The 27453-nt window shown below is 45.2% G+C and overlaps 1 protein-coding gene across 3 annotated transcripts in view; it reads right to left on the bottom strand.

Moving 5' to 3' along the window:
* The window catches only part of IRF4 (interferon regulatory factor 4), a 33839-nt gene extending 7362 nt beyond the window's left edge, over window positions 1–26477 (bottom strand). The window contains exons 1-8 of one of the 3 annotated variants that reach the window (XM_084850466.1): window positions 26344–26477; window positions 18286–18591; window positions 15372–15558; window positions 13871–13959; window positions 12516–12657; window positions 8725–8832; window positions 5835–6188; window positions 761–873 (exon numbers count right to left, since the gene is read on the bottom strand). In XM_084850466.1, the coding sequence (XP_084706592.1) occupies window positions 761–873; window positions 5835–6188; window positions 8725–8832; window positions 12516–12657; window positions 13871–13959; window positions 15372–15558; window positions 18286–18564 (1272 nt within the window). In that variant the 5' untranslated portion in view covers window positions 18565–18591; window positions 26344–26477. Of the gene's footprint in view, window positions 1–760; window positions 874–5834; window positions 6189–8724; window positions 8833–12515; window positions 12658–13870; window positions 13960–15371; window positions 15559–18285; window positions 18592–19427; window positions 19636–19889; window positions 19944–26343 lie in introns of those variants that run through there. The other 2 variants (XM_084850465.1, XM_084850464.1) reach the window with 2 other exon arrangements.
* Window positions 26478–27453: the final 976 nt, after the last annotated feature.

Below are 27453 nucleotides of genomic sequence, written 5' to 3'. Positions count from 1 at the left end.
TTTTAAAATATTGTTTATATCATCTTTAGCTCATCCTTTTTAATTTCTATTTTTGTGTATGTTTTATAATGTACATAATATATTAGTACAGTAATAAATGTATATCATTTATAAATAAACACACATATATTGGGGGGGTGCTCAAAATTTTTTTACTGATGGGGTGCACAATCAAAAATGTTTGGAGACCACTGCCCTAGACAAAGGAAGGAAGGTTCTGACTAAGGGCACAGAGTACATGGAGCACATGGTAAGGTGTAGGAGAGTGGCACTACAAAGTGCGGTGTTGCTACTTTTGCATAATGCTACAAAAATACCAACTCTATATGTATAATTTGTGACAAGCCATAAAGCCCCATATTTATACTTTATTTATTAGCAGTAGTGAAATGAACTTTAGTTTCTAATGTCATAACATCTGAATTGCAAATGTTTAGCATTAACCAAAAGTGAAGCCACAGATGTGAATCACTCAGAACTTAGTATTTCAAATTGCCAGCCAATATAATGATAGAAGCTTCAATTATATTGCCTAGCAATCTTAATGATTCACATCTGTGCCTTCACTTTTGGTTTAAGCTGATGATTTAAGATGAACTCAGCATTTATGAAACTAGAAATCACAATTCATTTCAATACTGCAAATAAGTCACATTTTCAAACATTAGAATATAAAATATTCACCTCAACCCCATATTTTCCTACTTGCAATCTTTTTGTACACTCCTAGTTTTAAGTAAAACAACTAGTCTATACTTACATGGGCCGTAATTTGTTTTCTCTGCCTTTGTGGATCCGGAAACTCTTCTCCAAAACATAACACAATCTGGAATCTAGGTAATGGCCGGCCATGGTGGGCAAATGCTTGTAGTTCTGGAAAGCCAACAGAATATGCTCAAGCTGGCTCTAAGCCTTGCTCTCCTCTATTTTATTTAATTTAAAACATTTCTATATATTCAATAAATAAGAATCCAGGGCAGTGTACAACAATATAAATCAGGCTTCTCCAACCTGGCACCCTCCAGTTGTGTGGACCAACTCCTGTAAGTCCCAGCCACCATAGCCACTGGGCACACGGGCAGGGAATTGTGGGAGTTGAGGTCCAACACATCTGGCGGGTGCCAGGTTGGGGAAGGCTGATATAAATAGTATAATTATTTAAAATAAAATAAGACACTAACATCGAACAGCCATAATAAAAGACAGCAAATAAAAAGATGTTTGAGACAGTCTCAGTGATTATACAAATTAAAATGGATAAATAAAAACTTCTTAACCTGTCACCATGTGCTTCACTTACAATAATTCTACTGGGAGGTTACCAGAGCATGATTCACTATGGCTAGTTTTTCCCTGTCCAGGAATGGCCACAGCTGGTGATCCAACTAAAGCTGCTAAAAGGTACTCTGTGCCAGGGAAGCCACCTAGATTCCTAGTGACAGAGCTGGATCTAGCATTCCCAAGCTATGAACCTGTTTTTTCCAAGGGGAGTGCAATCCTGTTCAAAACAGGTTGAACACCCATAGTCCCTTCATCTTGTCAGGATTCAGCTTCGGTTAACTGGCCCTAATCCATTCCATTACCAAATCCAGGCACTAGTTCAGCACCTCCTCTAATGTTTAGAATCATAGAATAGTAGGGTTGGAAGGGGCCTACAAGGCCATCGAGTCCAACCCCCTGCTCAATGCAGGAATCCAAGTCAGAGCATCCCTGACAAATGGCTGTCCAGCCTTGTCTTGAAGGCCTCCAGTGTGGGAGAGCCCACCACCTCCCCAGGTAATTGGTTCCATTGTCGTATTGCTCTTACAGTCAGGAAGTTTTTCCTGATGTTCAGCCGGAATCTGGCTTCCTGTAACTTGAGCCCATTATTCCGTGTCCTGCACTCTGGGCTGATCAAGAAGAGATCCTGGCCTTCTTCTCTGTGACACCCTTTCAAGTACCTGAAGAGTGCTATTATTATTTAGTAAACTGTATCTCGTATCAGGACTTTATGTGTTTCCCACCCATGCCAGCAACAGCCAATGATACGGAGTTGCAGTGACGAAATGCACAACGTTGTGACAACAACAGAAGATAGGCTGTACTAAACTTACAGAAGAGGGACCGAATCAGACACACAGCTGTCTTTTTTTTTTTATGGCAGCCATGTATTCAGGTAATGTGTAGCTTTAGCTTAATTTAAAAAAGACAGAGAAGTTAAAAGTAAGGTTGATGAAAGTAACTTGAAAGATCTGGAGCACAGGCCCATGACATAAATTTGCATGTGTATGCATATACACACATATATGTATATACTGGGGGGGCTACTTTGGAAGGTCAGGGGGCCATTTTCACTCCCCAGATACTGCCCCCCCCCCGACAGGCTACACTCCCTCCCACACACATGGTACTGAAAATAATATTTTAAAAATAAAAAATGGCATCCAGAGCAGCTGTAGAGTGTCAAAAGGATGACAGCTTGTTTTTGAGACAGCCTCCTTATTATGGGCAAACTCTCAACGTCCCCTCCTCCCCATAACTTGACTTGTGCCAAGACTTCACCACGATTCAGCCAAGGAGTCCGTTTTCAATACTAGGGCTAAATTATGGAGAAAGTACCTCAGAGCATGTACAACGTGCCTTTGCCTCACCACTGAAAGTAGAATCCATGACAAAACACAAATGATAAAACATGCACAGGATTGAGCTGAAATGGTAGCCAAGTCAGTGGAGTGGAACGGGATGGGCAGTTCATTAAACCTGCAGTACCATGCTCCCACCTCAGGACTTATTTCTGAGTAAATATGCAGAGGATCAGACTACAAAAAATAACTTGGTTTGCAGTCCTCTGTACACTTTCCTGGGAGTAAACCCCACTGAACATAGTGGGACTTGCTTCTGAGAAGACACATATAGTATTGCATAAGTGAGCAATATTTCTCTCTCTCCCCACCTCCCACCCCATTAACTTCTGTTTTTATTAAAGCTTGTCATCCCATTGTTGGAGAATGGCAACTGACAAACACAATAGCCCCAGGTTCCTTCCTCTGCAATCATGTGAAACCACTTTTTCCCAAACAGCTGGATGAGAATAAAGAGAAAAATAAATTCCCTTGTCTGTTTGTATAAAGTCCAATACAATTCAGAATATCTTTTACCCACTACCCTCTCCTCTTGAGAATTTCAAGACTCGCTCTGGATGAAATAAAGAAGAGGAAGAGGAAGAAAGACCAGGATAGGATAAGGGAGGAAAGAAGAGGAAAAGAAGCATGGTGATTGGAAAAGGGGGGGGGGGCAAGCCAAGTTGCTCTTTTCAAAGGGGTAGCACTTTGGAGGAATGGGGATGGAGGGCATGTGAAGGTTATACATAGTTTAATTAATTTCATGAGGTGAGGGGGCTGAGGGCTTTTGTTCTGATTCTTGCTTTTTAAAAAAAATGGTAACACTTGTTTAAAAGCACCATTGGGAAGGGACCATAGTTCAGCGGTAGAATCCATGCTTTGCATGCAGAAGGTCCCAGGTTCAATCCCCGGCATCTCCAGGTAGGGCTGGGAAAACCCCTGCCTGAAACCCGGGAGAGCCACTTCTGGTCAGTGTAGACAATCCTGGACTAGATGGACCCAGGGTCCGACTCCGTATAAGGCACTTCTATAGCAATGCCATGAGGCACTCTGCACGCAGCCTCCCAAGCACTTCCTGGAACATGACGTCATACAGTCTTAACCCTCCTTTTGGTATAATCTGCTGCCTGCAGCAATGTGGAAGAAGTTAAAAGTGGAGGGGAAAAAGAAGTTTGTGGAAGTTGATTAAATCCTTTGCTGTGCTGAGTTTGGGGCAGTAAAATCAGATGCTGTATGAACTACCAGTATTCCACAGGGAGCTCTTCCTGCCCTTCCTCCTCCCTTTCCAAACTTTCATTGCAAGCAAGCTTCCATCAGTGGGCATACAAGAGAAGAAGAATGGAGAGAGAACAAAACAAAGGCTTGTGCCTTCATCCTACACCCCCTATTGGTCTGCTAAGGGAGTGAGTCCTAATGTCTCCTAGTCACTGCAAGTCTGCTGAGCTCAGAGGGAACAGACAGGTTTGTATTAAGACACTTGATGACATTGGGGCCATCTCAAAAGATCCAGAACACAGTTGAAAAAAGATCCGGGGCACATGCCCAGGTATGTGGAAATATAACAATGCCCATACTTAAAAGAAATGCCTGATCTACAAAGCCTAGCTAATGTATGAACTTCTGTTTAATCCTTCTTAATGCTTTGCATGCAATTTCATGCACTTGGTAAGGTAAAACATATTTATACTCCACTTAACCTCAGAATTATCTGAAACATTCTTGAGGCATACTGCAATTCAATCCTGCTATGGTTTTCCCATCCCTATAACAGAGCTGGGATTTGAACCCAGGTCTCCAAATTCAAACCACAGCATATATCTACATGAAAATCATGATCAGTAATAATCTTTCCAAGCCTTGATAAATTTTCAGTTCACTGAATATCGAAAAGGTGGCATTTACCCCCACTACCAAAGCAGAGAAACTTGGAAGAAGGGCAACCAACACTTGAGGTAAACATAGGCTTCCCTGGATTTTGGCTGAGCTGCTGTGATGCCAGAGAACCTGTAGGCCAGGGCTATCACCTCACAGGTTATTGAAATGAGCATCTCCAAGTTCTAAGCATAATCACTTGAAGCAAACCTTGAGATTGCCACAGCAACTGAGGAGTAGAATGCAAGTTATACTAGGAATCTAAGGCAGAGTATCAGCATAAATACAGACAATGATTTACCAGTTAGTAAGTTGCCACAGTAAATCAGACATGTGTAATATCCTGCCATGCATGATTTCTGATCAGGTACACAAGCATAGAAAAAAAAAAAGTCCTTTCCACTTGGCAAGTCAATACAGATGTTTGGCTTACTGAGTGGTTACATGCAAACCATGGTAGATTAGCACTTGATCAGTGGTTGTCTGAATTCACACTCAGTTCAGATAATCTGGAGCTGGCTTTTAGAGAGCTAACATGAAGAGAACCTCTTAAAGAAACTATGGGGAAGCAACCTATTACTAATCTCCCACATACTTTCTGAGCTAAAATTTATTCAAAATTCTGTAAGTGGAGATGTATAGGATTGTTTAAAACTATTGCATTGGCACTGAGCTCCAAAAACAATCTATTAAATGGTGTTTCCATTTCAAAGGGGAAAATAATAAACAAATCATCTGTTTCAAATATGCAACTTGGAATTTGCTGGTTGGGATTCAGAAGTGCATTTTGAATAAGCAAATCCAATCCATTCCTTCCTACATCCAGTCTCCATCTCACAGTCTTCAGTTAAGATGGTGTGTTTAGAGGATTATCCAGTTTAGTTACACTAAAATTAAGTCTGGAGCTGCACAGTCTTAATCACAAAGTTAGTTTCACGTGTGATTGCTTTGCTAAAAAGATAAATGATTATTGTGCATGCCAAGAGTTGCACATATCACTGCAAGGACTGGTGCTCTGGACACATGAAGAAGTGGAGACTAAAGGATCATGTAGGGTACAGAGATAAGAACCTTAAGCAACTGTACATTATTAAAAAAAAAACCAGGCAAAACTATGCATTAGGGGCAATGTCAGCCTTGAGTGGGACAAGTGATGGCCTCTCTCGAGTGAATATCATTAGAAGGGGGTTTTGTAGATTAGGCGATAGTTCATCCTATTTTATGGCAAAATAGAGTCCAATCATGAGTGTACATACAACCCCCACTAAAACCTACTGCTATTAGAGGACAAAATAAAGCTCTAATCACACACCTCAGGAATGACAAAAATGCATTTATAATTGTAACCAGTTTAAAAATTACCTGATAAAAATTGCTGAGTATCAAAAAGTTTGCATGTCTGCTCCCTTTCCAGCTTGTTAGGCCTGTCACTGCAAAATGCCAGAGGCCCATCCCAATAGATCCTGCTTTGACAAAGTCTCTTAGCATAGAGCCCATCAGGTGTCATCCAGAGTAAAACTCCCCTTTCCAAGTGACTTAGCAATTTTTCAGTTGTTTTCCTCTGGCTATGATCTTCTGGATAAGGGAACAGAACTTGGTCCAAGTTGCTGATCTCATAACTTTGGCCATGAAATATCCTACAGCCCTCAGCACTTGAAGTTGTGACTTCTTTTACAAGAGTTTCATGGTAATATAGACAGATGTGCAGTCGACAATCTGAAAGTATATTTATGCAAAATTATTGTAACATTTGGCATCAGACAGCTGCACTAATGTAACATCTACAAACAAGGCAAGACATGTTGTGATTTAGTGGTGTGTTGGACCTCAGAGATGTGAGTTCAATACACTGCCCAGCTACACACTTAAATGAACCTAACTAAGGCCGCAATCCTATGGCCACTAGGCAGCAGCTAGATGGCCATAGGATAGGTCTGTTTCTGGGAACCAACCTTGGAGCCCATGCCCCACGCTCCTAAGAGCAGCGTCGAGTGGAAGCTTCAGTTCCTCATCTGTTAAATGGGAATTATAATGACCTGCCTGTCAATGTTATTATGAGGAAGAATAAGATTAAGATGTGCATGTGCCCATACACATAGAAACAAAAAAGAGTGTACATAAATAATGTATAATAAAGCTAAACATTACTAAGATTAACTCATATCATAACGCTGTAGGGGCAAAGTATTTTAATATTTGATATTGGAATATAATGTCTCCAGTATTGTTTGTTCTGTTGTTTAGGGAACATGCTTTTGGTCCACTTATATTACAAATCTAATGACATTTAGCACTGTCGAGGCTTGTAAATGAATAAAAATAAAAATAATTCATTTCTACACTACACAATACATGTTTTTCAAGCAATCCACAACAGTTAAAACTAAACTACAGATGAGAAAACATAATATAAAATCTTAATATATTAACATTCAAACAATTTAAAACAGCTAAATCTCAATTAACAATACAATATCAAGACTTAAGATAGTGTTGCAACAGAGATGTTTACCAAGTGAGAATTTCCAAGGATGCAGCCACATAATTTGAGAATTATTATCGCCACAAATACTGCTGTAGGGGAAATGCCCCAAAGTCCTTCAGGAATTGTCCTCAGTTCTTAAACAAACCCGCACATACTTCATTACTCAGCAACTATCACTTTTTTCTGCCAACCCCTTTCACAAACTCCTAGTATCATCTGTACTCCAAAGAATCTGAGAAGGTGAGCTTGTAGGTGAGGATTGGGCAGTTGTCATGCAACCAGTGGCTGTATTTAGAAACTATGATAGCCTCAGGTCTCTGGAAAAAGTTGTGTGTCCATGTAGGACCCAGGAGCCCTATACTTGCTGGAAAGAGGCTAAATTGAAACCTGAGGCCAAGAATAAAGTAAAATTCAAACAAACATTTGCATGAATTTTGCACATTTTCAAAGTTGAAATGACTTGAATTCAAGCCCTTTTGAAAAACCCTTTGAAATTCTAATTCCAGAATTTGAATTCTGAATTGCAGTTTAAGAAACCATTTTCAGGAAAAGCATGCATATTTCCTTAGGCTGCAATTCTAAAAACTCTTACATGCAGTAGGACTTACTTCCCAGTAAACATGCATACAAGATTGTACCACACAACATGTCAATAGATTTAGAAAAATGCTTCTTGTAAAAGGTATTAGGCATAGTGGATCCTGTGATACACAGGGCTTAGTTCTAAACACAAAGTGTTTGATAGCTTCTAGGAAGCAATTCCATGTTTGGGAGAGCAAGGAACAAATATAGCTACTGTGCTGCTGGTATGGACAGCAAGAGCTAAAATAGCCAAACAAGCCACCTTTATACCAGAAGATCACAGTAAGAAAAAAGGCCACTAAAAGTAAGCATATTCATGTGCTTAAGAAGTACCGAACTGTAGTTAACTATCAGCATGTATATATTGGGGCTAATGGAAATTGACTGGTAAATGTACATAAGCACAAGTGATTATGCACATTTATATGAAGACACGGAGAATGCACATAAACCGTCAACAGGGGAGCCAATAGAAGATTCCACACATTGGCTGTTTAATATACGTAATTGTCAACTGATATCGGATAAAGTATGTTGGGCAGACATATTTGATATGCCATGTGGTTAAAATATTTTGTACATTGCCTGCCTGGTTAATTCACATAGTCACCAAGTGGAATTTCCAGGAGCTTCCAGGGTAGTTTATAATACAATACAATAAAAATATACAAATAAAATATAAAATATAACAAACAAGTTAAAAGAGAGAAAATAAATTACAATCCATTAAAAGACCTGGAACAGAAGGCGTATTGGCTCCAAGCAGGCCTCTCTATTGAAGGAATTCCACAAATGAGAAGGCTCTCTCTCTCTCTCTCTCTCTGGTCACCATTCACCTTACCTCAGATTCCTACACTGACTGGCCAATATACACATAACTTAGTTGACGTTGTCCATTTGAGCACAATCTCCAATATCGCTTGGAAATCAAGTGTGCTGACTGGGCAATGCACAAAATTCCTCATTCAAGGTGTCAGTTAGTTCATATTTTCCATGCCTCATATAAATGTGCATAATCAAAGTTTATGTTCATTCTCCATTCAGCTTAAACCAGAACATATATATGGAAAAACAAATGTTGATAAAGTTTCACTGCTGTTGATAAAGTTTCAAAGTATCTGGAACATTATGAGGGTTTTTTCAAGAATTCATTGTTACATGCCAAATGTTGAATGGTTTACACACCTGACAATGGAAGAGCTTCACCAGACCTTATGCTTGGCTCTATTGGGATCCCGGGAGTCTGTGCCTCAGGTGGTGCACAAGCATAAAAGGTTCCAGTGACCTGACAACCTGTGTTCACAAACCAAAAAGCTTATTTTCACAATGTTGCCAAGCAGTCCAAAACCCCTAGAGGGCTCCCCACATCCGCTGCTGCTGCCCAATTATTGCACTCACCATTTTCCCAGTCTGAGAAACCAACCTACTGACCCTTTTGACTTGAGTGCCTTTTGTTTTATTGATTCAAGAGATTTCTATGCTGCCCTTAAGCAGAGTTTCCAGGGTGGTTTACAAACCTTGGCATCTTGGGTGAATCATCTGGTGACTGGTCTACGTAAGAACAATCCCACTACTTGGCCACTTGACATACCTCCAGGCTGAGAACAAACATAGCGGACTAAAAGGAAATGCCCAATAGAGATCCTACCACAGTAAGGGCTCCATCATTAGTTTTAGAGATCCCAGTGCCATTGCAATTAACAGTGTTGCATCACTAGCCATATCTGATTAATCTCTTGGTGCTCCTATACTTTTTCACACTAAGTGGTGCCTTGGGGATGCTTAAAACCACTGCCTGACTTCAGAAGGGGCATAGCAGTCCTACTGAGCTCAGGGGTTTACTTTGTAGTCAGTATGTTTAGTATTCCAGTCTAATGTGTTTATTTAGAAATCAGTCCCACTAAGGACAGGGGGCCTAATCTGGATCAGGACACCAGCATGGGGGCACAGGACTACCACTACCCTCTTCCACTTGTCAGACCCTCTCTATCCCCTAAGACAGGGGTGGGGAACCTTTTTTAATCCAAGGACCAAACTCTAATTTGGGAAAGGTCCCAGGAGCCACATTCCATCTGTGGACATAGCCAAAGGCAGAATGACCAGGCCCAGAATATGATGCTTGCTCACAAGCAGGCATGCTTACTCAGAAGTAAGCAGGTTTTAAACCTACTCAGAAGTAAGCAGGACTGAATCATTCAGCAGCTTCTTCCCTGGCCAACTCTTCTCCCTGGCAGGGAAAAGCTCTTATCTCCAATCAGGGAAACGCTCTTCTCTCTCATCACAGCTGATAGGAGATAAGAGCTTTTTCCCTGCTGGGAGAGGAGGTGACTGACTGGCTGGCTAACCCCAGCAAGCTGTAGGTGGCCAGAGCGTCCCTGTGTCTGCCCTAAGGGAAACAAAGCCACCTTGGGGAGGAGTGGATATCAAGCAGGAGAGGTCCCCGGTGATCACAGAAGAGGCTCAACAAGCCTCTCCTCTGTTGGGAAATGACACTGATACGAAGGATGATAGGACTAGACTACAAGTCCCATCATCCACAGTAGAAAGATATTTACAGTCTCATTTCCTGCCAGAGGCCAGACACATTGGGACTCTCCTTTCAACACTGCCTCTACCCACTCCCTTTTCACAAAGTCAGCTTCCCCACACTCTCTGGGGAAGGAGAGAAAATAGCAGGTAAAGGAAGGCAGGGTGGCTGTTGTGAGAACTGCGCCCACCTTAATTCTGCTCACTGTAATTCTGCTCAATGCCTGGCCCTCTGGGGGCCAAATGACATGTGGGTGTGGCTACACCCACTGATGTCAGAACCCTGCCCTGCCCATTTTGTCTTTCTCAGTGCTGAGAGTGGCATCTTCTGTGCCTCTCTCAGCACAGAGGAAGGGACTCAGCTGGTGCTGGAAGGAGCAGCTCCTTCATGCACCTTTTGTTGTCCACATCAAGTATGCGAGGCACAAAGGCAGACTCGGCTGGCTCTGGAAGGAATCCTCAGCTTCACTTGCCTCCACATGCTAACTGCTATCTCCAAATCAAACTGGGAGTGGGGGCAGTGCACAGGGGAATTCATCCAGGTTGGAAGTAACAGCAGGGCCCTGCCCTTTGGAGGAATTTAAGGAGGCTCTGTGCGCTGTATTAGGCCCATGTACTGGAGGTTCCCCATCCCTGGTATAAACAAACAATGGTACATGTAGCACTTAAAAAGAAAATTAAGGTGGGCAGCCCACCTTAAGCACTAGTGGGTAGTGAAGTGCAGGATGTGAAGGCCCAGGGAAAACCCAGGAAAAAACTTTTTTTCAGGACTTTTGTTCTTAGGGGAAAAAATGCAGAGGTGGTGATTTTTTTTCCTGATTTTTTTTCTGGGCCTTCACATTTCTGTGCAGGATAGACACCTTAACTAATGTTCCATTTGCTGGTATGTATGCTTGTCAAGCAAATCGTGAAGCCAGTCTCTGACTGCTGATGGAGAATCCACAATGACTTTGCTTTAAATGTTTCATCTGTCTTTACCCTTCACCTTTTTAGCAGCAGAATGCTCTCCGTGTGCAAGGCCAATTTGTAATTATTAGAATCTGGGTATCCGTTCCTAGTCTGTAGAACAGAAGTAATGTTCTATTGCCCATATCAAACATATCTTGATGTCTGTACTAATAGGACTGAGAGAGCTCAATAAACATCTAAATATATTTCGATCTGACAAATACTACTGCCTTTAAAGAGCTCCCTGTGCTTTTAAAGTAATTGGACCAGTAATAGTATTGCTTCTGGGAAGTTTTAACAGCACAAACCTATGACTGTCTACTCAAAAGTAAGCCCAATTGAGTTCAATGAGGCTTATTCACAGGAAAGTGCATATAAGATTGCAGCCTAAACTGCATTATTTTAAGCACACATTTTACCCATGTTAAGAACTTCTAAGTTCCATTGCTTTGTCAGAAAGTTAAGCATATGCTTAACTCCTCCCACTGAAATATGTGGGACTTAGAAGAGCTTAACTCTGGGTGGATCATGTCTTAAATATTTATTTATAATATATCTTTGCATTCTGTTGAAATCAATTGCATTTACTCATGAATAACCATAAGTAGGATGAAAGCCAACAATAAATAAAAGTAGTATCTTCTATTTGACTGGGTTCATTACAAACTTTCCAAGTTTATGAAGCTCTGAAGAATAACAGAAGTTTCTCAACACCAAAAAAGCTCTCATTACATTCTTCATCAGAAGATGGCCATTTTCCCTATACTTACCCATTATTTTGGATCTGCATAGTAAAAGCGCGCCAAACGTCTACTGAGATTGCATAGTTTTCTTGTTCCAAGTGCTTACTGTATTTGGTTAAGCAACATGAAACCTCAAAACATAATACAAAGTTAACCACTTCCAAGGCCAATGGATTTCAGAGGGAGTGAGCCATGCAAGCGTTTCCTCTCTCTTAAATGTGATTTAGAAGTGCTCACCTTTGGCTGTATCATGCCCCTATTCTCATTTATACTATCATAGTTCCTTTGCAGTAGGAGCTCTGGTGCACATATAGGGATGTTTTCCCACTTGCCAAGGTTTGTCCATTCACTCCAATAGATGGTGGGGCGGGGAGCTTCATGCACAGAAAGGAACATAGGAAGCTGCCTTATACTGAGTAAGATCATCAGTCCATCTAGCCCAGTATCATCAACACTGACTGGCAGTGGCTTTCCAGGGTTTCAGGCAGCAGTTTCTTCTACCCTATCTGGAGAGGCCAGGAATCGAAACAGGGACCTTCTGATTGCAAGGCAGGTGCTCTACCACTGAGCTTCAGTACCTCCCCAAAGGGATGCATGCACAGAATTGTGCCCTCAATTGAAGTGAATGAGGAAATCCACTTCCTAGTTGCTCCATGTTCACAGCTATATACACATAGAGCCTGAATCCATCCATGACTTCTTTAGCAGTGTAAATAAAACTGATCTGTTACTCTATGTAAAATAATGGTGTATTCTTACCATTCTGACATGCTGGACCTTGCCAGTGATGATTACGAGCTGCAAAAGGAACGCTTGCACACTGGTATGAAATGTCAGGGTGTGACTGCTCTGGAACATATTCCCTCCAGTTACGGTCATGAGACATCATGTAGCTTGGCACCTGTACGTTTTATCAAAAATTGCATAACGTTTTCGCTGTGGTCAACTGCAGACAGAATCAAAGCTAACTCCTCTTCAGTGTTCCCTTTTTGACTAGATGTCATTCTAAACATGACTTCCAAACACAGAAGTCTCAGACAGGTTCATTTAATGTAGGGCTTGCTTCCAGGTCAGTTTTAATGAACATTTTCTGGAGACAGACACGGCTATCTCCAGCATCAGGGTAGGTAACCTGGTGCCCTCCAGATGCTTTTGGACAACTCCCATCAGCCCCAACTAACATGGCCAATGCTTGGGAATTATGGGAGTTGAAATCCAAAGCACCTGGAGGGCACCAGATTGCCTACTCCTGCTCTAGCACATTAAATGTGCCATCAACATTAGAAGTACATTCAGAAGTAAGCCCCTTTATGTTCAAGGGGCTCACTCCCAGATAATCCAGTACATGACTTCAGCCTAAATTGTCACCCTTGTGCTCCCATATTGCTGCACCATCAGACTCAAGACAAAAAGAAGAGATTCTGCCGCTTCCTTCTTGGACTCCACACTAAAACTGAGCTTAGTTAATACTATCTGGTCCTCCTTTCAAATATTAAAGCTTCATGTCCCTCTCCAAGACTGCATATAGCTTGTTCCTGTTGAATGCTCATTAGACAAGTAATATTGCCTTGCACCAAGTTTACTCTGGCTCACTCTGCCAATGGCAGTGTTTCTCCATGGTCTCATGCAGAGGTTTCTCATAGCCCTGCTACCAAATACTCTTAAAGAAACACTGCCAGGAATTGAATGTGGGACCAAAGTATAGCTTTTACCTTTAGGCTCTCCCTTAAAAATAATGTGGATATGAAGGTCCCTTCAGTGGAGGATGTGAATATGCAACTAATGCAATTGCACAAATTCAGTGGGGGTTTTAAATTAAAAGCTCAAATGTTCAATTACAGGAGGCTGTAAGTATAGGAAATATACGAAGATTAGTACTGAGACAACCAGTGACAAATCAGAAATGAAACTAGTTGTGACAATAGTACTAGTATGCATACAAAATTTCCGATTGCAGGAGGACCTATATTAACTTTTTTTTAAAAAAAAAATATTCCTTAATTTGTGTTTCATCCCTTTTCAATCTTATCATGGATCAAAACATGGAACAGCTATAGCATCTGTACATTTTCACCCATTGGCATACAAAACTAAAATGAATGCATGATCTGTACCTGAGATGGTAGTGCAGGGTATGATGAATTCATGGTGTAAGCATTATTCATGATCATTTGTGGATCCTCCATACTAAGCTGTTTTGCACCTGTGTATATGTAAATGAAAACAGGGTGATTTACAGAATCTTGTGAGATAAGTAGCTTGCATGCAAAAATGACATCCTTAATTGTTAACTCCCACTTGTAATAAAATGCTCTAAGCTACTTCATAGCAACAAAGCTCATATGTATGCTTTACAGAAACTGAGAGGAAGAAATCTAGAATTCTTTCATTTGAAAACTATCTGTCACCAGAATATGATATAAAATCCATGCAAAATTGTCCTAATCACACAACTGATTTGGTTACAAAGTTTTGCAGGACATCCTCAGTTATTTGAACCATGAATTCACTAATGCTCTGTTCTCTTGTTTCCACTCACACGGTTCTAGTTGTGTGTGTGTGGAGGGGAGATGCGCTTGTTGGCTTTGCTCTCTGTTGCATCCCCAATGGCCCATTTGTGCAGCATCTGTGTGATCAGGGTTCTAAATAGAATGGGAAGCTTACATAACTACAGCAGGCTCCTGAACACATGGTACAGGAAATGGGTTGTACAAAAGTGCATTATATGTTCATACTAGTGCTGTGCCAAATATTTCAGTTCTTCCATTTTCAGCATTTTATGGGGGTAGGGTTAAACAAAAACTCTGGCGGAAGAGGCTGGGGAGGTGAGAATTTCAAATAACTTTCTCCTTTCCACGTAACTTTCTAAGTGTACATGGTGGCTGAAGGGTCTTCTATTTTTTCTTTTATTTTTTTCTTTAAAAACACCCCCTGTACTTTGAGCAGCCCAGGACTCTTTATAGAAAAGCTTCTCCAGCCCAGCAGCTCTTTCTGAACTCCCATGAGACCTTGCCCTCTCCTATACGCATTCAGGAAGCGTTCCTGGGCTGCAGAAGCTTCTCTGCAAAGCAATAGTAAACAGAGCTTTTAGAGCTTTAGAAAAGCTTGCAACAACACAGAGCAAGGTAAGAGTTTTTCTAAAGCTCCAAAAGTCCCATTTGTTCTTGTTTGCAGCAGCCTGGGACTCTTTGCAAAGAAGCTTCTGCAACTTGGGAGTTCTTCATGAATGCCTATAGGAGAGAGTGAGTCACGTGGTCTCATAGGAGTTCAAAAAGTGCTCCTGGGCTGAAGAAGCCTGTCTGTAAAGAATCTCAGGTTGCAGGCATTTTTCAAGTCAAATAACCCAAGAAATAGAAAGAAGATCCTTCAGCAACTTCCCAAACTTAAAAAGGTATGTGGAAACCTAGCCCCTTCCCTGAAAAAGAGGCAGAAAAAAATGCCTCTTTCATAGGGAAAGAAAAAAATCCTGAAAATAGGAGGCAGGATTCAGCACAGCACTAGTTCATACTACCAAACCTAATTGCTTGAAACAATTATAGAACTGTTTATCCTCCCCAACCCCTCCAGCATTATCCAAATAAAAGGGATTGTTCTATATAATGCAAGCTGCCCTACCTTTTTTTGCTCCTTCTGGTACTATTCTGTACACTTTATATGGGTCTGATATATCCAGCTGGCTTCTTTCAACCAGTTCTTCGAAGTCATTGCTTTTGTTCAAAGCGCAGCGTAGCCTTGTCTTCCAGGTAGGAGGATCTGGCTTATCAATGCCTTCTCTGAACTTTCCTTTAAATAGAGCCCAAGCCTGAAAATATTGGCAGCGGTTAACAAAGCGACTTCTTTTATCGAACAAAATTTAGTATATATCTATAAGCAATAATACAAATGGCGCTATTGCCACTATAGCATGGGCTGAACCTCTTTCAACCCAAGAACCAAATTCAATTTTAGAGAAGCTCTCAGGGGCCACATTCCAGTGGTGGGCAGGGCAAAAGGGTCTGGGCCAAAGGCAAAATGGGTGGGGCAAAACACCCCAAATACCAGCATATTGTAGCTTAAAACTCTTCCTGCCAGTAACTAAAGCTTGGGCGATGCTTTTCAACCTTTTAGAACTGCGGGGAAGGGAACTGCACAAAAGCTAGGAAACCACCAAATTCATATTTGGGGGCATCAGTGATTGGGGGAAAGGGCGTGTGACCACCTGGGGAACCTTGGAGAACTGGACTGTCAGCGCAGGACAAACTATAGTAGTAGTATCCAGCAGAAAAAACAGCATCAAAGAATGAGATGCCGTTCCAAGATTCATAGCAGCTACTTTAGTTCTACAGAAAGAACAAAATGCTCCATGCTCCTTTATTTGCTTTACTGTATGGAGTAGCAACATGTTTTTCAGCATGAAGTCTGGTTGCCAGTCCACAACCTGGAATCCTTTCTGTTTCTTAAACAGTGCTGAAGCTATGATGGAGGACGCATCCGCAGCTACTATTCCTGAGAGCTGCAGGATTTGAGCCGTGCTTGTAGAGAGTGGGCAATGAGAGCAGGGATGGAAGGCCAGGGCATCCTCATGAATACTCATATTTCATATCACAGGGTTGGATCTAGTATCTGCCTTCCACAAGAGGAAGGCACCTTTTGTGAGAGGAAGGCTCTGCTCATGGAAGGTCCCTCCACCTGGTTTTTGGGGATCCCTCCTCCCCATATGCACCACAGTTCACCCTGTTCAGCAGGGTCTTCTGACTCTGTGTAGCATTTTCACGGGGCTGGAGTGGCTCCTGTAGGAAGAGGAGGAAGTCCACTCCCAGTATAATCTGGATCCAGCCCATTAACTTTTAAAAAATATGTACTGTGGCTGTATATTACACGCATAAAATCTATAAAATATATATACTAAAAGATCTATATAATGCTGCCCCAGCGCCTCCGCTGATTGTGTTGCACCAATGGATTTCTCAGCCTCAGTTCCTCATCTGTAAATTAGGAATAACACTGTCCTCCCTCATTGGATTGTTGTTCAGAATGTATAAGATTCAATAAAGCATCTTGCATGGTTAAGAAATGTTAAACTATAAAGTAATACTATATAATAAATATCACCACCACCACCACCACCCAATTCCTTTGAAAGTGGAGACACATAAAGTTTCAGTGCAGATACAAGGGGTTGGATCCAGAATCTGCCTGGAAGGGACCTTCCAGAAGAGCAAGGGCTTCGCTCACGGAAGGTCCCTCTGCTCAACTTTTGGGGATCTCCCTCCAACATATACTGTAGCTCACCCCATTCAGCAGGATTTCCTGACTCCCTGTGTAACATTTTCAGGGGGCTGGAGGGGCTGCCAAGGGAAGGATGGGGCGGGAAGTCCACTTCCATCAGTGCAGTTGATCCAGCATAAATCTGGATCCAACCCACACTCTGCTGGAAATAACATCTAAATTTCCTCTTCCAGTCTAGTAACTGGAATCTTAGGGTAGTAGAATCTAAAAACTATTTTCAAGCCAAGACAGTTTTATTTTTTAAAGAGATGGTACAAAGTGAGCTCAGTGTACAAGGTTCAATATCGTTGAATGTTATGGCTGAATAATCAAAGGGAAAAGATGTGCCATATGGATTCCATCAATAGTGTAAAAGACTTGCTTAAAAAAATACTCACTATTAAAAGTAATTAGCTACATTCATTCTAACAGAAACTGAACAGCATTGCTCCAGGTAATGCTTTTCAATAATAATAAATACAAGAATTCCAGAAAGAAAGTCTTAGTAAACAGTTATAGTGCTTGAAGTTAATGGCAATCCCTGCCACCCTGTTTAAAGCTATACATGAGTCCCATTAATATCTATGGGATGTAAGTGTGTGAGACTGTGAACAGGATTGCAGTCCTAATGAGTCAAGCCTTGCGGCAGTTAATCAAATAAGGGAAAGGAAATTATGGAACATGGAAGAAATCTTCCAAGTGTGACAGGAAAGCAGCTCGCTTGGCATGTTAATTCAGCAACTTCTAGGGTGCCACTTGGGTAGAGATTAGCTATGAAGTTCACTGGGTGGCCTTGGCACCCTCTGTCTCTCAGTCCTACCTACCTTGCATATTGTGAAAATAGAACTAGAAAACTCCGTGTACATCGAGCAAACCCTTATCCATGTACAAAAAGGGTTGTGTTTCAGATTACAGTCGCCATGAGATGAACCTGCACTTGTGTAAACCAGCCCTACTTTTCAAGTATCATCCCTGTTCCTCAGACACTCTCACCAAGAGCAGGCTTCCGCTACCCAAACAGCAGTATTACTTTTCTTGCACAAATTGCATTTCAGAGGCTCAGACATGCACAGAAATCATGTAATAAATGTACTTGAGGCAGGAGGTTTCTTTCTGATAGGCATCACTCAAACTTCTGGAAGCAAGTAGAAATGCCCCTTCATCGCTGGAGCGGGTGTCCCTGCCAGCTTTCCAAATCTGAAACATTGGTTAGGTGCCTTGCCCCCGCCGCCCGCCGCCGCCGCCGCCCTCGGGCAGGCCAGCTCTGGGGGCTACCTAGTACCTTGAAGAGAGCTGCGTCTTCCTCGCGGTTGTAGTCCTGCTTGCCCGCGTGCTTCCAGGGGATGCGAAAGATGCTCTTCTCGTCGTTTTCCCACACAAGGCCCGGGTACTTGCCGCTGTCAATCTGCTCGATCAACCACTGGCGGAGTTTCCCGTTGCCGCAGCTCACCGAGCTCATCCCGCCGCCGCCCTCGCTGCTGCTGCTCCTGCTGCCGTGGATGCCCGCGCCGCTGCTGGAGCTGCTGCTGCTGGTGCCGCGGCCGCCGCCCTCCAAGTTCATGCCACGCGCCCCGCAGCTCCTCCCCTGCTGGAGGAAGAGGGGACGAGGAGAGCCCCGCTCAGTCACGTGCCAAGCACCAGACACGCGCGCGCGTCAGTTCCAGACAAACTCCGCCACGCGCCGCAGCGGCCCTGCCGTGCGCGCCCGCCTTCTCTTGCTTGCTTGCGCGCGCGCCCGTCAGAGGGAAAGACTTCTCGCGCCAAGAAAGCGGGCGCAAGAGTCCACACGTCCCTCCGACCCCCTTCCCAGCTAGTTAGGAACCCACTCGCGCTATTTCTCTCCCCCGCCCCTCTCTCGCGCGCACACTCCTTAAACCAGGCTCCCCACCCCAATCTTGGCGCTACCCAGATGGGTCGGACTACGACTCCCATCATCCCCGGCCAGCATGATGGGCAGTGTGGTCCAGCACATCCTGGAAGGCGCCGGGTTGGGGAAAGGCCGTCTTAAACCCCCCTTTGAAATCCCACCTGTTGCTCGATTTGCTCGTCCAGGCAGACGCGCGCGGGCCTGGGCAGACGCCTTCGTCTCTAGCACTCGTCGCCCATCCTCGTCCCCAGATTCCGTTTCTAATACTACAACACAGCAGTTGACCTTCCTCTCCATGCAGGACTTTTCTGCTCTCCCTTCTCCCCCTTGGCGGCGTGGGCGGCGCACTCTTCGGCCTCCTGGAGACACGTCCCTCCGTCGCCTGCGCTGCACCGCTTCAGCTACTGCCCACGGGAGCCTTCACAGACAGACCTGTTTCTCGGGCGATTCTCTCTTTTGCTACCCACCCAAAGCCGCCTCGCCTCGCCCCTCCTCTCTTTTCTTCCCTCCCCAAGGAAAAGCCCTTTTAACCCTCCGCCCCGCCATCCTTGTCATACCTTTAGTAGGGCAGTCAGCTGCGCGTAAGTCAGTCCAACTGGGCTTGGGGGCCGTTCTGCTGAATGGGAGCCTGGACCTCTGCCCTCAAAGCCCTGCCCTGCCGGCACACGGTGCCCTAAGGACTGCCCGATTCCCCTCCTCCTGACCCGCGACATACATTATCCACGGGCCAAAGCATCCCCGCAGGCAGAGACACACTCTCTCTCTCTCTCTCTCCCTCTCTCGCACGCGCGCACACACTTCCCGTGCACTTGCATTACTTTATGCCAGGTTTTCCCCAGAGACGCATTGTTTTTCTCGTCTGTTACCCACATGGCCAAACACCGTTCCTCATTCATACTCGCTCGCTCACTCCACGACCATGCATCCTCCCCATACTCGTTTGCCCCGGCTTCCTTCCTCTATCCTGCATGCCACTTTTCTTGCACGCGCACCCTTGACCCTTCCTTCCTCGCACTCACCGCGTCGACTCCTCTCGCACACACCTCCTGCTCTCCTGGCCGCCGCCGTCCCTTCTCTCTCTCTCTCACGCTGTTCAACCAGCAGCCGCGTTACGCCACCTCCCTCCCACGCCCTGGTCTCTCCACGGCTCCGCGGGAAACTCCGCACATTCACCCGCCAACGCTGCCCTGCTGTTACCGTCATTCCCGCCTTCACTCACACGCAGACCCCGGGAGAGAGGCCGGGCGGCGGCGGCGGCTCTGCCCACCTACCCCCCGCCCTTTCCGACCCGAAGAGCGCCTGAGCAGAGCAGTTCGGCTCCTCGCCGTCGTCACACATTTCCCCTCAGCGGCCCGGGAGGCGTAGGACGAGCCGCTGGCTCGGCTTGGGGGGATCGCCGCCGCGGCTTCCTAGCCCACCTGCACGCCGAGGCATTTCGGCCTCGCTCGGCTGCCATGCAGTAGCGTATGCTGGCCGCCACGCGCAGGAAACGGTGCTGTGAAACGGCCACTGGGTGCATGTTGTGGGGAGTATTTCAGCGGGACTCGCTCCCACGTCAGGGTCCCCAGGAAGGATCGCAGCTCTCTCTCGCACCTGGAGACCCATCCTCTCTACTCGCGGACCGCATCCAGTGTTAGTCTTACTTAGAATAGAGCCATTGAAAAGAATGGGACTTAAGTTAGACTAACACTGGCTACAATGCAGTGAATGCAGACAAGCTCCTCCAGTCCTATGATGATGACTGATTTGGGAGTAGAGCTGCATCCTGTGCGCACAACCACTTGGGAGTAGGTCCTCCGGGCATTATTTCCGAGCAAACATGCATGCAGTTGGGTCGCGCAATCCTGTGCATGCTTCCCAGATGTCTTCATTAGGGCTTACTCCCTAGTAAGCGCGTTTATTATAGGAGCCTAAGGCTACAATAAGACTTAAGTCTCATTGAACTCGGTGGGGCTTACTTCTTTGTAAATCTGTATAGGATTGCTCTGTTAGGGAAGTAGCCAACGTTAGTCTAACTTAAGTCCCACCCATTTCAATGGATCTACTTTAAGTAGGACTAACATTGGATACAACCCGAAGGCTGCAATCCTAGACCCTAGGAATAAACTCCATTGAACTCAATGGGGTTTACTTCTGAGTAGGATGCACTAAATTGCACACTGTGTTGTGAGGCTCCACTGCCTTCCAGCCATATTGCATGACCATTAGTCACACTAAAATCAGCGGGACTTCTACATTAAAATGTGTTGAAGTGATGCTGGTATATGCAGCGAGACAGACTCTGGCGAAATCCTGGAGGTGCAACTGAAGGCAAGAGGATTTGCCACTGTCTTGAATGTGGGAGATGTTCAGCCTTTCGCATATAAATAGTAAATATACCTGCACAATTTATATACCAACAAACACGGAAAGGGGGTGGGGGTGGATTTCGAAGCAAAGCTAATCCTTTTCCGTGGGCGATTAAATGCTTTGAAAACCTCAAATGCACATCTTTTTCTAAGACCGTTTGCCTGTAGAAAAGCTTTATTTATATTCTCAAGCACAGTTACCTATGGAATCACGAAGATAAACACCATGAATAAACTATCCAGTCTGAATGTGTGGACTGTAGAAGACTTTGACAAGTTATACATAGGAGGCTGCACAGCACAGATCAGAAGAGAAGAAAAAGAGTCACAAACTTGATAACCACCTTAAGTTGGGAAAATACTATCCTCCCCCCACCGCAAGACCCATAGACACAAATTATCTGAATGTAAATAAAATGTTATATCAGCGAATGAATAGCCCGTCCTAGAGAGAGAGGCTTGAGTGGTTTAATCTTAAAAGTGAATACTATATTAAGGAAAAGCATACTACGGAAAACCATTCGCTGGTTTGGAATAAATAACACACAGTATTAAAGAAGACAAGATTAGGTCGTACCCAATGTTAGTCCTATTAGAGTAGACCCATTGAAATGAATGGGACAATTTGGACACAGCCCATTTGTAACTACCATTGCTTGCCTTCATCTCTTACCACTCTTGGCTCTCCCAATGTCGAAATTTCGACAGTTAAGCTCCCGGGGCAAAGACAGTGTAGCTCCGGTGTTGATCCCACACAGCATAAAAATGATAGTAACTAGACAATCCCTGTTCATTTCGGTTTTCTTTACTGCTCTACAGTCACAGCGGCAATGCTCTAGACCTGTACCTACTCTCTCTGTGTCTCTCATTTGTGACTTTCACATAGTCCATTTCCCCGTTCAGATCACTTGAACCCCACAATTCAAGCGGGTTCCCTTCTCTTTCTCTCTTGAAAGCTCTCTATTTTCCTTTCTAAAATGGACTGGGCTTAACTTTGCCCATTTCTGTCGGACCAAAAAACAAACACCCCCCTCTTGCAATTCAACAGCTGGTTCAGTTGGTTTCATATCACCTTTCGGGGAGGAGGGGGAGAACTTCTATTTGTGTCCCTACTGAGCCAGTTCCAAACAGATTTGATCCCATTGCAGTCTAATTACTTCTCTACTCTCTCTTGGGTCAGGCAGTGGTAAGGGGCTGTTCCATTCCCTGAACCAACAAACACGCAGCCCACCTTCTAATACGTTTTAGACGTGGTGATAACACAGTCCTGTAAGGCTATGGACTTCACACATACATTGCCTTTAGGCATACACATAGTTGTGGCAATTATTCACCCTGGGGATTAGAACGTAAGAACATCCCTGCTGGATCAGACCAGGGTCCATATAGTATCCTGTTACCACCAGTGGCTACTATGCACATCTGGGAAGCCTTCAAGCAGGCTATGAAGGAAGCAGCCCTCTCCTGACAGCCAAAGTGCTAAAGTGTCTCTGAATGTGGAGGCTCCATTTAGCTACTGCTAGACCTGTCCTCCATGAATTTGACAAATCCCCTCCTAAGGCCACCTAAGCCATTGGTGCTCCATCTTACTGCAGCAGTGGCAACCAGTGTGTTAGATGGCTTGAAATGGCTTTAAGCAAAGAGGGGTGGAGGTGGCGGGGAGTTAGTAAAACGAGTAGCTGCTATCTGTCTTCATATGATCAGAAAGTAATATTATCTAGATGTGGATTTCTTCGTTCTCCCATGTTTGCCCCTGTCAAATTCCTCCCATCACTTTCTGAACTGTCTCTACTCACTAGTTGGCAGGTTTGCACTTACTTAGGAGCTACACAGGGATTACCTCTTGAGAAAGAAGAGGTGTAATCATTAGTATGTTCACAAGCCCACTTTTGTCTTCCTATGTGTGTCGCAGTCCATCCAAGCTTGACCAGTTAAAGGCATTGTCTATTTTTGTACTCTTATTTTGCACCTCTCATGGCGTGGTGGAACTAGGGAGACAACCCCAAGGCTGATCCCAATAAAAGCAACTTTGAAAGGCAAGTCTGGACTACGTCTTACTATCCCCAAACCATTCCTTTAGGAGCGAGTCCCTTTACCTCCATGGTCCATTTGGGAACTGGATAAGGTGGATAAGGGGCAGGTCTGGCGTCAGTGGATCGCCATCGGGATCAAGCTACCATGTGAACGCCTGTTGCAGCAAAATCAGAAGCGCCTGTGGCACCTGCTAGACGAACACATTTCCATCATGGATTTTCGTGGGCCAGAGCATCTGACGAACTGAACAACTCTGGGGCCCAGGACTGCGGGGGACACAATCAAATCTGTTCCTCTTCCTCTCAGTGTTACCACGAGACTCTCGGTTATTTTTCTCTTACAATTGCTGTTCAGAAAGACTGCAGCATCGGAGAAGTCACTTCTCCAGCAGATAGGATCCCACCTGGTTGTAGTATCCAATGTTAGTCTAACTTAAATCCCATTCACTTTAATGGGTCTACTCAAAGTAGGATACATTGGCTACAACTCAAACTTATTTATTTACTCAAGTGGGAGGGCGTCACTTACAGAGGGCAAGGGAGCAATCCTATGCATGTTTAGACAGAAAGAAGTCCTACAACACCCAACCAGACTTTTCCCAATGCATAGGAGTGCGCCCTAACTTTGCATTGTTCCATGCCTGTTGGGAACTTAGCAAACTTTCAGGTAGCACAGAACTTTTCTTCTGTCTCTGAACGAGAGGTCTGTGCAGCTGGAAAACTTGCTTCCTGACCCAAACAACATAGGGGAGCCCATTTCATATTTTGTAAGGATCTTTAGATCCCTCTTCCTGACCCTGAGACCAAAAGGCCAACCCACCTTTTAACTAAAGCTCCTAAACGTCCTTGCAAACGGGGCAAACTCTGGAGTAAACACGATTAGACCTGGCGCTCCACATTAAGGGGCAGCCGGATGGTATGGGCCTTTTTTCAGAAGCAACCCACACTGTGTTCGACCACCCTTACTTGCAAGTAGGCGTGCCTTGGACTGCAGCCATGAAGCGCAATTCTATGCATATGTATTCAAAAGGGTTCCACTGGCGCTGACTCCCTCCGTAGGTGTATTTAGGGTTGCAGTTATTGGGTTGTGTCCATTGCCACTCTAACTTACGTTGCATTCATTTCAATGGATCTACTCTAAGTAGGACTAACACTGGATACCTTAGCTTTTCTTTTCTTTTTTTTATAGGGAAGTGTGTGTGTGAATTTAGGAACAGAGAAAAGAGGGCGGGGAGGGGAATGGGCAAATTTATCCTCCCATTTTGTCTGCATCAAATCGGGGCAAACACGCTTCCTCCTACAAAAAGTCCTAACTGACATTTGACTTTGGGCTCAAGAGGCGACGCGGCTTGCGGATTGCCGCCGAAACGTGATGGTCGGCAGAGAGAAAGGAAGCGGGTGGCGGGAATCTAACCGGAGGATTTAATTTCTGCAGCCTGCGGGCGTCGTGATGTAAGATCGAGAGCATCCTAACTTGGGCAGACTTCAACATTACAGAAACCGCTGCCGATCCGTCCTGGCTTTCCATTCCTCAAACTTCGCCCCCCCACACACACACTTTTGCAGAGAGAGAAACCCAAAAGAGGAAAAACATACCAAGAGAAGAGTCGCCTCTCTAGACATCCTTCCTCTTCCCCGCCAGCGCCAAGAGCGGCGAGCGAGAGGCCAGAGGGTGGCCACCCGATTCCACAGCTGCCCTTTCGACCCCGACTTTGCCTTCCCCACGCCGCGCGATCTTCCCCCACGTAGTACAAACCAGCTTACTTCATTCATAAAAAAAACAACACGGCAACCAAAGGCGACGTTACTACCGGGCTAGCAAAGGAAGGAAGGGGAAGTGAGCGAGCAGGTCGAGAAAAGCATTCAGCCTACTCGGAGGGCTGCGAGAGGAAGCGGGGATATTTTAGAACACACTCGTAGGTAGGGTCCACCTGCCAGTTAAGACGGGGGGAGCTCGATTTTGAAGTGGTGTACATTTTTAGTACCCGAAGCTGAAACCGATGGGGCATTTCTTGGTAAATTGTCTATATCATGGGTTGTATCCAGTGGGCTGTATCCGATGTTAGCCTAACTTACGTCCCATTCATTTCAATGGGTCTAACCTTAAGTCAAACCAACACTGGATACAACCTTATGAGTGGATCTCTTCTGTATAAGGCTCCAGGTATACCGTGGCGCTGGGAGGAAGTCCCATCGAGACTTACTTCTGAGTAAGCATGTACAGAATTGAACTCTTAGACCCATTCTGATGAACGCGTACTCAGAAGAAAGTCCCGCGGACTCCAGTGGGACTGACTCACAAGCCAGGAAAAGGCAGATGGACTTTCTCCCCTCATTTTATTCTTTTCAGCCGCATGAAACAGAGAGATGGAGACTGGTCCGACCAAGGTCGACCAGTGAGCGAGAATTCGAACTCAGCTCCCCCAAGCCCAAGCTCCAGGACTCTAACGAATACATCCTGTGTTGGAACTGTAGGAGCGACGGCTCAACTCGGAGCTCAAAGGAAGAGGCCGACATTCACCTTGGCTGGATGGGGCCGTGCCTCAATTCCGCCGGCATCCGAAGGCGGAATTGCGCCTGCGGGATTTCGCCCCCCCCCCCCCCCGTGAGTCATCGTCGCGCTGTCGAAAGGGGCCCCTCGCCGAGCGGCGTCGCGCTCGATGCTTCGGATCTCTTTCGCGAAAGGGACGCAGCCACACCGCCCTCTTGCAGCCCGGTCCTATGCACGTTTACTCAGAAGTAAGTCCCACTGGGCTCCAGCAGGACTTGCTCCCGAGTAAGGGCGCAGACGGCTGCTTCCCCATTCACCAACCGAGAGGAATACATGTTCATTTCCCAAAAGAGCATATTTGACAAGGGGGTAGTGGTGATGCTGGGGGAGCGCAGCCATCACTTACCGGGCTCCAGGACATTGACCTGGCTAGAGAAAAACAAACTTGTTTTTTGTTTTGGCCTGCCTCCATCAGCCCTCGCAGGTCCCCTCCCACCCAACTCTCAGAAAGGACGAGTTTCTGATTCCTCCCCCCATCCCACAACCCTCCTCCCCAAAAAGTGTAGGATGTGCCGTGACGACGGAGGATCAAGCCACTTACCTACCTCTGTCTGTCTGTCTGTCTCTGTCTTCCAGATCTTAATGAGTGCAGCACTGCACCGTGTTCGCAAAAACGATTTAGGAAAGGGGAGGGGTGTGTGGAGCAAATTTCAAACAGTAAAAGCACTGAGCGGCGAGGGACGGAGAGAAAGGAGAACTTTCTTTTATGATCGCAGAGTTGAAGACCTGGGGGCGGGGCGCGGGGGGGGCGGGACCACGCGGGTACCTCGCCGCTTGATTGGCTCGGGAGGGCGCGGGGTGCGCCTGTGTGCAAGATTGGGCTTAGTCGGGCTGGAAAACGCTTGCCAGGAACTCTGAAGCGAGAGGCCAGGTTTTATCACCCAGAGTCAGACAGGGAAATCCCGACTCCATCAAGAGATCTGCACGTCTTCAGTGAACTGCCCAACAATAGTGATCCCATATGCACACCTACAAAAATCCTTCCGTGGTTGCAAGGCTCCTCTTTTATCCTGCAGGCACCTATATGATATTATATATTGCACTGTTTGTTTATCTTTACATTTCGATCCCGCCTTTTCTCCTCTTGCAAGGAACCCGAGGGGGCTTACATGGTCCTCCCCCTCTCCATTTTGATCTCCACAACAACGACCCTGCGAGGTAGGTTAGGCTGAGAGTCAGTGCCTGGCCCGAAGTCACCCAGTGAGCTTCATGGCCGAGTGGGGACTACAGCCCATGTCTCCCGAGTCCCAGTCCAACACTCTAATCACTACACTACACTGGCTGTCAGTATATATAAACACACACACACACACGGAGAGAGAGGATCGGGCTTTTTTCTTTCCCTTTTTGCCAGCGGGCGTGGCTGCTCCATAGTGCGCACGTTAGATGGCGTACCAGCATCAAGGGATACCCAGGAAGGCGAAGTACTTACTTGCCCCAATTTCCTCTCAGAAATGAATGGAACCAGAGACGTCTCGGCCCCCTTCCTCGCCCCTAAATCCCCCGATGCTTGTTCATCACCTGAGATGGCTAACTTCTCCGGGCCACCGCAGGTGGAACTTCTGTGTAACTTCGGACGGAACGATCCTGGAGTTGACAGTGGGGTCACACTTTCAGCGAGTGCACAGTAATCCGGTGGAGGGAGAGAAAC

The sequence above is a fragment of the Heloderma suspectum genome, chromosome 4 (genome assembly GCF_057233095.1).
Source record: "Heloderma suspectum isolate Gila_16-S chromosome 4, 16-S_ref, whole genome shotgun sequence".
Lineage (NCBI taxonomy): Eukaryota > Metazoa > Chordata > Lepidosauria > Squamata > Helodermatidae > Heloderma > Heloderma suspectum.
The sequence above is the reverse complement of the archived record's forward strand: the minus strand, read 5'-3'. Positions and strand labels throughout refer to the sequence as shown.